The 13,882-nt window shown below is 37.4% G+C and overlaps 1 protein-coding gene across 4 annotated transcripts in view; it reads right to left on the reverse strand.

The window, feature by feature from the left end:
- Window positions 1-2,365: 2,365 nt before the first annotated feature.
- Window positions 2,366-13,882, reverse strand: part of LOC149207699 (chromatin remodeling protein EBS-like) — a 97,133-nt gene continuing 85,616 nt past the window's right edge. For all 4 annotated transcript variants that reach the window (XR_016252700.1, XR_016252701.1, XR_016252702.1 and 1 more), the window contains one exon: window positions 2,366-2,793. Coding sequence is in view for 1 of the 4 variants with exons in the window: in XM_089395839.1 (XP_089251965.1) it covers window positions 2,767-2,793 (27 nt within the window). In the remaining 3 variants the exon portion in view is untranslated. The remainder of the gene's footprint in view (window positions 2,794-13,882) is intronic.

A 13,882-nucleotide genomic window follows, 5' to 3' on the forward strand; every position in this document is an offset into this window, starting at 1 on the left:
ACACAGCGTTCCGGTGCAGGGGATGTATGCAAACAGGGCACCTACACTATGACTGCCCTTATGCTCGAAAGGACATCAGGAGAGCCAAGAATCAGCATAAAAAGCCCAAAGGCTGGCAGCACACCGAACCAGTCACAGAAGAAGACACATATGAGGAACCTGCAGAGAATCAGACAGAACCCGATACTCAAATGGGACAGACATCTACTCAGGAGGAAAACGCACTAGCTACATATTCAGGGACTCACACTCGGGATCTGCAACAAGAGCCACAAACAGAAATAAGCGGCATCAAAAGAACCCATGGATCAGAGGGCTCGGATTCTGACAAAGAACAACAACTAATCACTATGGGAAATCAGTTGGCCATCATTACATCTGACACTGGTGGTTGGCGACGGGTGGAGAAGAAGAAGGGCAGAAAAATCTAGTTTTACTGTTACTTTTTATTTTTTCTATATCATGTAGCTTCCTGTCACAACAGGAACAGTAACTGCAATTTTTGTGTTTTTTCATATACTCTGTTTGCTGCCTGGTTTTACAGGAACAGCCATATGAATATGCATCATGCATCTACAAAATGTAATTTTATCAATATGAATAAAATTACGATTTTTTCCTAGGGGAAAAAATAGTTTATATAGCTCATGGGGCATAAAATAAGTAGTTATGGGGTGTGAAGGTCTTGATAAAAATCCAGCTATATTAAGAGTTGGTGTGGCCCAAGCTAGGTACAATCCCCAAGTGACTTTAATGGCTTAAATGCCCTTGGGTCATGTTTTCTCAAATCATAAGCTAAAATTGCAGTCATCTTAAAACTCTCACCACTTAGCAAACAAAAACAAAATTAAGTTATATAAAACTGAAATTAATAAAAGTAAATAGAATATGACCCACCACCATATTCATCATCAGATTCATCAAATTCCCTGTCTTTTAGCTTTATAATTATATATTTTACCTTCTTACTTATATATTTGCAACCACCACTGCAAGACTTTTATCATATTTGGAAACTTAAAATTCCCAGTTATTTTAAGAAAAAATTCCTGCTTATCTCACTGTGAAGTTAAGTATAAAGATGAGAACCTAAAAAGTACAAGTCTCCTTAAAACAAACATACATACGATAACGATAATCCTAAATCAACCATCCTTATCCATAATATTTCCAATCAATCACTAAAATGTGATTTGTTTAACTAAATAGAATCAAGAAAATATACAGAGATATTCATAACAATTATGAAGAACATCAAAAAGAAATAACACATAAATAAAAATGAAGACATTCTCATTTTATGATTTTATATAAAACCGTGTTAAACGAGGCATGAGGTTTCCAAGGCATACGAAAGTAATAAACCGCACAAAGTAAATCATTACAGAACAAAGTATAACTATTATTTCAATAAAGTGATTTAATACAAACCGACTTTAATTATATTTATATATTTATAAAAATTATGATTTATTAACAATTGAATTTAAATAATCTATATTTATAAAATTTAATTAATCTATATTTATAAAAAGAATATTACATCTGTTATTACAGTAAAGTCATTACAGACAACTAAATATTATTTAATCATATTTAAAAATATTTAAATTGGAAATTCCACAATACAGACATTTGGCATCACTCTATATCAGCGCACACTGCTTCACTCTATATCAGCGCACACTGCTTGAAAAAATGTTAATCGAACTAATTAGGATCAAAACGATTATTTATCAAGTGATTGTTGAGATTATAACACAGATTTAAGCCGCCTTTATCGTTTGCGATTGCCTTTTGACACCATTTCATTTTATTCATTTTGCAACTATCTTCTTAATGAACACAAATCCTACGTAATCTCATTAAAGGGGGGTTATGCAATATATCCATGCCACATTTTATTCTTACGGAAATCCTTCTTACAAGATGCTAATATCGCTTTTTCCAGGTGTTCAACATCATAAAGTCAGAAACCAAAGAGGTAGTCTCTCTGCAGATTTTACCATCAATACCAGGCTTACTAACAGAAAAGGTAGACGGGGTAAGCAATAAAAGCTCAAACATCTTATAGTCTTGGAAAACATAAAGTTCACAAAAACAGTTAACAAGTCTCGAATTGCCCTCATATTTCTAGCAATTTCATCTCTATTGAAATTTCACACAGAGCACCTATCGTGCATATTCATCATGTATAGAAAGAGCGTTGCTTGTTTAGAAGGTAAACAATCTTCATGCAAACAATTAGATTAGCCAGTTAACAGAACCTTTTTAGTTTTCTGATTCCAACAAATATAAAACAACTTCCTTGCTCCATACACACCAGAATGTAAAATATCTTCATGCAAACAATTAGATTAGCCAGTTAACAGAACCTTTTTAGTTTTCTGATTCCAGCAAATATAAAACTTCCTTGTTCCATACACACCAGGCAGTTTATACATTAAATTAATGTTTTCTGCATAGCCATCCACGGATGCGCCTCTATGTCAACTATTAATAGCAGCTGTCAAATATACACCAATCAAACCCTCAAGGTTTTATAGTGCCTTGTCACTTACATAAGATTTTGTTACTATTTATAATGCACCCATGACGGTGCAAACATAAACTATACAATAGAGCCAAAGTTGAAGACCAAATCGTCTATTGAATAAGTAGTTTGATTGTTTGTATCTATGTCTAAAACACTTACATAAGTACGCTGCAAGAAAAAGTTCCAACCACATCTATCATCCAAATAATTGTTTCTAATTCCACTGAGGATCACTTCTTTCGGCGCTTTGATTCTACCTGAAATTACAAAAGCAGCAACAAAATTTAAAATTATTGGAGAAGCTTGATACAAATAGTTTCCATACATAGTAGAAGCCTCAAATTATGATTATGCAGTTATCTACAGTCACTAAAGAAATTCGTACATAATAGACAGAAAAACCTGGCAGTTTCATATTTCTGAAAAGGAAGAAATTAAGTCTGAAGCCAGGATCAAAAGTACTGACTTGGACACTGGAAAATCATGGGAAAATGTTGCTTTATAGATAACTCAGGCAAAACTTAAATTCTCACCAGAAGGAATTTTGAGATTTTCCATTCCATGGTAAATTCACCTAGTTGGTAATAAATAGGAATATATATTATACGTAATTTTACATGTTCAAAGAGTTTATTGTATAAAAGCTCCACTAATTAATACAAACTCCGAACTCCATGGATGCTTACCATGGCATAATTGTTTTTTCTTTGGCATTATTCCTAATCATTCCCTGCAGGCCAAGCTCTTAGAATGGGCTCCTCATGTTATCCTATACTTGCAGAGCATTCATGGAGTCTTAAAAAAATATCACATCTCAAAGAGTTTCAAAATATTTTGCCTCAGCAGGTAAACTCAGCTCATTTCAACCATGAACTACGTTGACTTGGTTAGTATTTCAACTACTCACCAAGCCTTCTAACACTTGTCCAAACAAAAATCATTCAATAGTAAATACCAAATACAAATCGTTTCCATTCACTGAAAAGACCTTCAAATGACCATGCACTTGTTTACAAAAACTATAGAAATTCATGCATAACAGACTACATGTCCGACTACCCGAAGGAAGAAGTTTTATATTTCATAAAATAAAGACGTCTAAGGTCATTGGCAACGACAAAGAAAGAAAGATTCAAGTATATATTTGTCCAAAAATTAATTCATATTCAAATTTAAAAAAACAAAAGGATTTTCCAAAAGTGCTACCTTCGAACATCCAATGGCGGACATAATATTGATGGTCCAGACTCCAAACCAAAGAAAAATACAAGTCTTTATTTGTCCACAAAATAATTCGTATTTAAATCAAAGAAAAAAATATTGGCCAATAAAATATCGATGCTCCAAACCAAAGTTGCAACATGGAGGAATGACAATGTGAAGCCAATGAGCAAGACTACAACTTGAAACCGGGAAAACTCAAGAGAATGTTGGTATATAAGAAAATTCAAATAATACTCGAATTTTCACAAAAAGAATTTAAGGTTTCCCATTTCATGGCAAATCCACCTCCTAGATATCCGAATGAAGCATGCAAATGTTTTAGTATCAAATAGGAATATTTGCAATTTTACATATATTTCACATAGTTTTTTTAACAAAAGTTTCACTTATTATACCTGCGCCAGGCATGCTATTTACATTCAATTTTGTTTTAAATTGCCTATTAGTTTGTCTTTGACCAAAAAAAATTGTTGTTTATCCATAGAACATTATGAATTCATTTTTCTATTTTTTATTATTATTTAAATTTATTTATTTGTAAAGTGATTGGTTGAGGTCTTATTGTGGGCTCTTTAGTAACTTCCATCAATTTTTTGTTTTTAGATTTATTTCTTTTTCACTTAACTTTTTGATTTTGAATTTTTTCATTTTCCTATTATTTCCATTTTCATAAATTATAGATTTTTCTCCATATTTACAATTTAAAATAACCTATTATTATATTAAAAACATGTTTTAATAAATTATATATATTACTAAAAAATAAAACACATAAATATATATATAAATATAAACATATATATTAGAGTGTGTATATATTAATATAAACAATATTAGTTAATCATATTTCTTAATTTCTGGTAATGGCACTAAACAATACAACATTTTATTAGTTGTTTTATTTTTATGATGAGATATTTATCTTTATTATTTTTTAGTTTAATTAAACTATAGTTAACCTAAACAGCAGGTAATTTTTGGTAATGGCACTAAACAATACAACATTTTATTAGTTGTTTTATTTTTATGATAAGATATTTATCTTTATTATTTTTTAATTTAATTAAACTATAGTTAACCTAAACAGCAAGTACTAGCTACTATGTAGCCCTTGTTATATATACAAACTCCAAACTTCATAATTGCTTACCCAAGGCATCACTGATGAGAAATGGTAGAAATACATGGCATGAGTACTAGTCATTCCCTGCTGGCTTATGGAAAATCAAATTTCACAGCAACGGCAGAGTACTCACTGAGCCTGAAAAAGCCCGCCTAACAATCAAAATTTTGAATAGTTTTGCCTCAGCAAGTAATCTTGGCTCATTTCAACTGAGCTTAGTTGACTGTTCAAACAACTATCATTATCATTCAATCTCAAATAGCAAAGGTGATCAGATCTCAAGTAGTCTGACCTATTTGATACACAATAGTAAAAAACAAGATGAGACCTTTAAGTCACACCCATTGAAATACACACACCTACACACTAGTGATAATAATGACCCAAAGTTGAGATTATACACTAACAGCTCCCTTATACTTGACGTGGGAGCAAGGAAGGGGCATTAATATTCCCTTCCATCCCCCGCCCCCAAAAGGCAACTTCCATCTTCCCCAGAATTACTAAAATTGATAATTTGGCCTTTGTTAAAGAACTGAGAAAATGCAAAGCAACTACTCATCAATGCAACAACGATCCAAATAAATGTCATTAAACCTTGGATCAACTAATGAATACAATGATGATAATATCCTGACCATGAGAAAGAACATACGTGTTCTCAACATAGAGACCTCTTTCGAAACTATACTCTCCAATGAACCCAAAAAACTTCACACCAGCAGATTCAGCATCAGGAAAGCAGGCAAGGTTTCCACAAACAAGTTGATGCACAAGATATCATCAATCAGAGATGGGGAGCTAATTCACACACTATCAGCAAATAACAGTCTTCAAGAAATGGCACACACAATGACAAAAGTACATGGTAGCTGAAAGTGATCCAAAGATGTCATTAAACAAGCAACCCAAGAGAGTTGAGTGATGGGTGTCAAAAATGACATATTTTCTACACCTATTCGCTACCTTTCGATTACTCTTTTCCTTATCTTCATATCATCCTACAACCCATTTTGCACAATGATGCAATTTAGCCAAGGTACAATGTTCCTTTGATTATGTTATTTTTAATGCTCATAATAGTGTGTTAAAGAAGGAATCAACCTTTTTTGCTAACTAATGGGAAATCCTAAGGAATGCTCCAGATAAACTTGTGCAATTATCTCTGGAGGTGTTGGCAAAGGCTACCAAAGCGGTTTAGTTGCTGCAACACCCCCTCCATGTGGCTGCAGCACCATTGATCGTATCTTTTGTAGCACCATGGCTACAACACATCCTCCATGTGGCTGAAACACCTCCATTGCACAGCTGCAATGTGAAAATTTGTAATCCTCAAGGAACCCCTACTGCAGCAAATCTGAATCTACTTCACCTACTTGATTTTAATATATATTATCAAGTTATGCTCCAAATACTGAAGCAAATTATTTCTGCAGCCTACACTAAAAATTTGATTACATGAAACAAAAAACTGAGCAAAGAACAAGATACATAGGAAAGTTATTTTTGGACAAAATAGTCCCCGGAAAAACCAAATGCAAGAAAACCAATGCAGCAGCTCTGAGGGTTTTCTGTTATTAAGCAGTAATTCTGAATACAAATGTCGGTTGCCCTCCTGGAAAACCAATGACAAAGAAAATACAATGGCGAAAAATCTGAGTGAGTTTTACCTCACTTCACCCGGAAGATTCTGGCGATCCGGCAACAAAACTGGCTAACCCCAGCTACTTCTGCGTTGGACCTGTGTAGGCTCTGCGTCAACTCTGCACTGTCTCTTCTGCCTACTAAGTCAACCTTCCCAACTGTTCCAGCAGTTCCGACTTTCTGCATGGAGGGCAACTTCACTTCTGCGCTGGCCCTTCTGGCTCTGCGTCAAGCTTGCGTGGGCCTAGATTGGCCCAACGTCAGTCCTTCTAGTTGTACTGCCTCCACTAGCTTCTCTCCGCCTCTCTGTCAGTAATCCCGAATTATCCCTGCCCCTCTACTGCAGAATGATCACCTAGTTCGAATTTCTCAACTTCCTAGCTCTAGAAATCGAACTCCAAATCAATTAGTTCTCTCCGTGTGTCTTTCTAAATGAACCGCAAGCCTCCTTCTTATACTTTTCTCGTTGAGACTTCAACAGTCGAGATTAAGTCTCTAATCAACGACTAAGATTAAAACATGACTTGATCCGCCTTCTAGATCATTCTCACCCATATTTTGATTAATACCCATTAATATTTTAATTTTCCTAAGTTTAAACTTACGAACCCAATTAAAAATATTAATTATTTTAATAAAATACAATCCGAGTGGAATTTCATCAAACGGTTTATGGGTTCTTTAGAACTTATGTGCCTTGGCCTCTCCACCAATTTTCATGGCTAGAGCACATCCGATGTTACCAAAAACTAACACTCCCTCTTAGCGAGGAAAGTGCTCTAGCAACAATGTCCAACTACATGCTGCTCTGTCTTTGAAGCATCTCTTTTCCGCATTGTTGCTGCCACCAACACTGTGTTGTTGTTGCAACTGTACTGCTACCCATGATACTGCCACTGCCGCTGCCACTGTTGCATCTGTACTACAGCTCCCTCTCAAATGTTGCATCTCTTATGTTGCTAACACTGCCATTGCTAACACTGCATTCGTACTGCGACTCTATTGTTAAGAGAAGCAATTGAAAAACATCCAAAATTACTGAACTTAACTGTGTTCAGCATAATACCACGAATGTTGGAATCTGACTACTAATAGTCTCTGACCCTCTGAATCTTCTGCGTTGTTGCTGACTTTTGCACTGTGCCATCTACATTGTTGCCAACCTTGCTCTGCGTTGATCAATCCCTGGTCTCAGGCTACTGCATCTATCTCTCCAAACAATCCACTGCATCATCTGACACTAAGTCTGTCTCGCTACTGCTGAATCTCGGGCTCCCATAACAAGGAATTAATCCAAGAGGTGGACTCCTCAAGGATCCTGCCCACGTGTAGTCCTCCCGACTATAGCTCAATATCGCCCCATTTCCCTCCTGGAGATGCATGGGCACTCATGGCAAACTCATCTTCGTCAATTTTTGCTAGAGCAGCTTGAGGATCATGTTTCTCATCCCTATCCCTTTGCTTTAAAGGACACTAGGATGCAAAGTGGCCCATCTCGCCACCTTTGAAACATTTCACCTTCGAAATGTCCTTCTGCTTCTACTTCTGTTGTCCCTTTGATGCTAGAGCTACGTTCTCCTCCTCTTCCTTGGTCTTCATGCCACTCCCACTGCTGCCATTGAGGTTGACCTTTACAAGGTCTCTCCTTAATTCCTCCTGTTGAAGAGTTGCCCACATCTCCTCCCATGAAGGTAGTCTTTCCCTGCCCAATATGCTTTGGACGAAGACTTGCCATTCATCTGAGACTCCATTCAGGGTCGTCCTTACCATCGCGGTAGACTGAGGAGTAGACCCCATTGCAGCAAGCTGGTCTTTGGTGTCTTGAAGACATTGAAGATAGGAGTTAACCCCTTCTCCCTTCTGCATCAATGTCCGCTGCAACTTTTGTTCTAAGTACATCTTCTGTTGTTCGGAAGAACCTTCATACAGTGAAGACAAAGCTTCCCACATTTCTTGGGTTGTATCTTTGCCCTGCAAGTGTGAGACCACATGATCTCGAACTCCATCGAGCATGAGCCTCTTTGCCTTTCCTTGCTCGACCTTGTACTTCTTCTTTTGATCATTGTCAATGGGACCAACCACAACACTCTTGACGTAGGCTTCGAAATCGTATTCTTCCATAACAGCTAAGATTTTGGTCTTCCATATGACATAGTTGTAAGCTCCTTCCAACCTGTCCTGATCTCTGATCCCATGCGACGCCATCTCACCCAAACTGTCAAACTGACTCCTCTAGTCACTGCTCAGCACTGCTGCCCAGCAAGTGAGAAATTTGAACTTTTTGGCAAAATGTTCTCGAAGGAGAAAATTCCCCTTCTATGTGTCTTCGCTCTTTTCTGACAGATTTATGCCCCGACAGAAACTGCGCCCTTCAAGGACTGCGCTAAGGCTCTGTGTCACTCCCTATGCCTCTGCAAACTCACGAACCAGAAATCGTACCTCTCTGTCGACTCTCTCAGAGAGAGATTTCCTCGAAATCTCTACTTCCCAACAAGAACTGCACAATCCCTTCAAGGGGATTCGAATTGCTGCCAAGTGCAGCTTTCGGCCTCTCTGCTTAGCGCCAGATCTGCTCTTCCTGTTTCAAAATTAATGCTTTGATACACCATGTGAAAATTCCTAATCCTCAAGGAACCCCTACTGTAGCAAATCTGAATCTACTTCACCTACTTGATCTTAATATACATTATAAAGTTATTCTCTGAATACTAAAGCAAATTACTTATGCAGCCTACACTACTTGAAATTTGATTACATGAACAGAAAACTGAGCAAAGAACAAGATACATAGGACACAGTTATTTTTGGACAAAATAGTCCTCCGAAATACCCAATAAGGGAAAACCAATGTAGGAGCTCTGAGGGTTTTCTATTATTAAGCAGTAATTCTGAATACAAATGTTGGTTGTCCTCCCGGCAAACCAATGACAGAGAAAATACAATGGCGGAAAATCTGAGTGAATTTTTACCTCACTTCACCCAGCAGATTCCAATTGATCCGGTAGCAAATCTAGCTAACCCCGGCTACTTCTACGTTGGCCCTGTGTCAGCCCTACAGGCTCTGCGTCAACTCTGCGTTGTCTCTTCTGCCTACTGAGTCAACCTTGCCGGCAGTTCCAGCTTTCTGTGCGGAGGGCAGCTTCACTTCTACGTTGGCCCTTCTGGCTCTGCATCAAGCTTGTGTGGGCCCGGATTGGCCCAACGTTAGTCCTTCTAACTACTGTGTTGCCTCCACTAGCTTCTCTCCGCCTCTCTATCAGTACTCCTGAATTATCCCTACCCCTCTGCGGTAGAATGATCACCTAGTTCGAATTTCTCAACTTCCTAGCCCCCAAAAATCGAACTCCAGATGAATTTGTTCTTTCTGTGTGTCTTTCTAAATGAACCCCAAGCCTCTTTTTTATACTTTTCTCGTTGAGACTACAACGACCAGGATTAAATCTCTAATCAACAACTAAAATTAAAACATGACTTGATCTGTCTTCTAGATCATTTTCACCTATATTTTGATTAATACCCATTAATATTTTAATTTTCCTAAGTTTAGACTTGGGAACCCCATTAAAATATTAATTATTTTAATAAAATACAATCAGAATGGAATTTCACCAAATGGTTTTTGAGTTCTTTAGAACTCATGTGCCTTAGCCTCTCCACCAATTTTCATGGCTAGAGCACATCCAATGCTACCAAAAACTAACATGCAACACCTTTGATGGTATAGTTGTTGTAGCACCATGGCTGCAACACCAATGTGCCATTTACTAGCGATATTTGCAATAGCATATGAGAAGCAACACTGATCAACAATCTGAATCACTACATCGTTGTCACCATTAGTTGATGAGAAGGGAAGCCAACAACTTGCCACCGCCCTACAGTGGAACAAGGGAAGCCAACAACTCACCACTTCCCAAAAAGGTAAGCAACAAAGGACTAGTTTGTACTGTTCAGCATGGGAGACTTTACTGCAACCATTTTGACCCATCTCCTATCTGTCGACGTGGTAGGTGACTCTGCAACCAATTTACAACCTATCTTTTGCCTACACTGTTGTAACAAAGAGAGACAACCTGAGAATCAAAGATTCTCCTGGCTGTCATCGACCTCCATGCTAAAATTAAGACCTGGATCATCTATGAATACCCCAGTCCACTAGAGCCAGGGGGAATTGGGGTACGGGGGAAGTATTGGAGAACTGTAACTGCATTCTGCTAAATTTCTGTTAATACAAGGTCATTGATTCGTGTTCAATTTATATGTGTGCGATGTGTTGATAGCATTAACTTTCTGCTGGACATTTAACCAGGGCTTCATCTAAGGAGGTACGGCCCCCTCCTTAGTCAGGTACTGCCTGTACTTTAGCGTAGGTTAGTTTACCCTCACTATAGTTCGTTCAAAGTTTGATTGATAATTCATCTTGTTTCATAGTTTTGCTTGCTAGTTTTATTTCTGCAACTCGATAACTCATTGGTTTGAAGCCTTTTGGTAAAATATTCAGTTGACTAGTGTCTCATCATTTAATCAATTATTTGCAGTGTGTCTCTTTCCATTATGGAATTGAGGATTGAACAAATAGTTTCATCAAGTCATCAGTTGCTTACCTTCCTGAAAGTGTGTTTAATTTTCTTAAGTGTGTCTACTTCTTGCAATGCTCTGTTTTCCTGCAATTTAGATTAGATATCCTCTCCTTTTCTGCAATGTGCTTCCATTACGATCCACGCAGGTGGTTGAGAGAAGGGAACCAGTACAATCCACCACTACTTCTCTCCTTGTATGTCTCCTTTTCTACAGTGGGCTTCCATTACAATCCTCGGGTAGGTTTAGTAGGGAACCAGTACAATCCACACACTTCTTCTTGCAAGTATGTTTTTGCAACAATAGTTAGCATTTCAATTCCAGCAATTTTGTGAATCTTTCAATTCAATTCCAATGTGTGTGTGTGAGTGTGTTGGTTTATTTTACCTGGTGGATTGATAAATATCATTAACACTTAAACTCTATAATTAACCAATTAATTAATACTCTACAACTTCATCACCACTCAACAGATTGATCATTGTACTATCATACATGGTGCACACCACTGCCCAACAGGGGAAGCAACAAAGGAGTGGTTAGCACTGTTCAGCATGGGAGACTTGACTGCAACCGTTTTGATACATCTCCTATCTGTCAAGGTGGTAGGTGACTCAGCAACCATTCTACAACCTATCTTGTGCCTACACTGTTTTAATAAAGAGAGAAAAACCTGAGAATCAAAGATTCTCCTGGCTGTCATTAACCTCCATGCTAAAATTAAAACTCAGATCATGAATGAATACCCCCATTCCACTCGAGCCAGGGAGTGGGGTGTGGGAAAGAATTGGAGAACTGTAATTGCATTCTGTTAAATTTCTGTTAATACAAGATCACTGATTCGTGTTCAATTTATATGTGTGTGATGTGTTGATAGCATAAACTTTCTGCTGGACATTTAACCAGTGCTTCGTCTAAGGACGTAGGGCCCCCTCCTTAGTTAGGTACTGCCTGTACTTTAGCATAGATTAGTTTACCTTCATTATAGTTCATTCAAAGTTAGACTGATAATTCATTTTGTTTCATATGTTTGCTTGCTAGTTTTATTTCTGCAACTTGATAACTCGTTGGTTTGAAGCCTTCTTGTAAAATTTCCAGTCGACTAGTGCCTCATCATTTAATCAATTATTTGCAGTGTGTCTGTTTCCACTATAGAATTGAGGATTGAACAAATAGTTTGATCAAGTCATCAGTTGCTTACCTTCCTGCGAGTGTGTTTAATTTTCTGAAATGTGTCGACTTTCTTGCAATGCTCTGTTTTCCTGCAATCTAGATTAGATCTCCTCCCCTTTTATGCAATGTGTGCTTCCATTATGATCCACGCAGGTGGTTGAGAGAAGGGAACTGGTACAATCCACCACTACTTCTCTCCTTGTGTGTCTCCTTTTCTACAGTGTGCATCCATTATGATCCCCGAGGTGGTTTAGTAGGGAGCCAACACAATCCACCCACTTCTTCTTGAAAGCATGTTTTAATTTTGTAACAATAGTTAGCATTTCAATTCTAGCAATTTTGTGAATCTTTCAATTCTTTCCAATGTGTGTGTGGTTTATGTTATCTGGTGGCTTGATAAAGATCATTAACACTTAAACTCTATAATTAACCAATTAATTAATACTCTGCAACTTCATCGCCACTCAACAGATTGATCATTGTACTATCATACATGGTGCACAATAGTTCCCAAGTTCCAAAAGAACATCAGATTGATAATTGAATGTATAGTTTTCCTTTTATCTACTAAGAAATTGTAAGGTAAATAAACAGCCATCATTTTTGGCATTATTGTCAGGAAACTGTCATTATGTTGCTTAGTTTGTTTCAGCCAGTGTGTTTCTTTTAATTTGGTATGATATGCTTGAATTTGTCTTCAAATTGGTTTGTTTTAAAAAGAATGTTTCTTTAAAATTTCCATGAATAGAATTAGAGATCAGCAAGGTAGATTTCTTCACTCTGTCAAAAATCCACACAAAACTACAGTGCAAAACAATCACAACAGGAAAAGGGGCATACTCAACCTAATTACTTGACTCCTATAGCTAGCAATCTTGCAAAACAAAAGCCTGAATCTTCTGTTCATGGGCTTGAGTCTATGCAAGCCTCATCCTCTGTACAAGTAGGGATCTTGTTCCCTGAAGACAAAATAGAAGAGCAGTTGCATTTTGAAGAGACGATCTTCTTTGGCTCTTCTAAAATACTTTCAGCAAAAGACGGTAATTTTCACGAAGAAATGGCACACAAAAACCCTGTTAAGGAGGCATCAAATTTTGAATTCCCTATTAGAAAATCAGAAGAAGAAACTAAGATGAAGAATATCTTGCACTCAGCCCTGCCCAACTTCCATGGGTTATCTAAGAAGATCCAAATACCTTCCTCTTTGAGTTCAACGTTCTTTGCAGAAGTTATGACCGTGTTTCTGATGCGTGAAAGTCGAAATTTTTTCTACCACACTCAAAAGCGTTGCATTACGATGGTTCATGGATCTTACTAGAGATAGTATCCACACTTGGGCAGATATGAAGAAAAGGTCCCTAGAAAAATATCAAGACTACTGAAGGACAATGATCACAGGAAAAAGTCATCAGGATGACCCAGAACAAAGAAAATGAAAGCTTGGAAGATTATGTCAAACAATTCAATGATAACCTGCAGCAAGCAAGATAGGGAGACTTGGCTCCGGACACAACTACATGTCTTACTACTGCACGAGATTTGTGATGATCATATCGACCTCTTGAACTTGACAGGTGGATGCGATGTGTCCCAACCAGTGTTCA

This window comes from Pinus tabuliformis, chromosome 1_2 (assembly GCF_031772625.1).
Source record: "Pinus tabuliformis cultivar Carrire ecotype Pingquan chromosome 1_2, CPIR1, whole genome shotgun sequence".
Lineage (NCBI taxonomy): Eukaryota > Viridiplantae > Streptophyta > Pinopsida > Pinales > Pinaceae > Pinus > Pinus tabuliformis.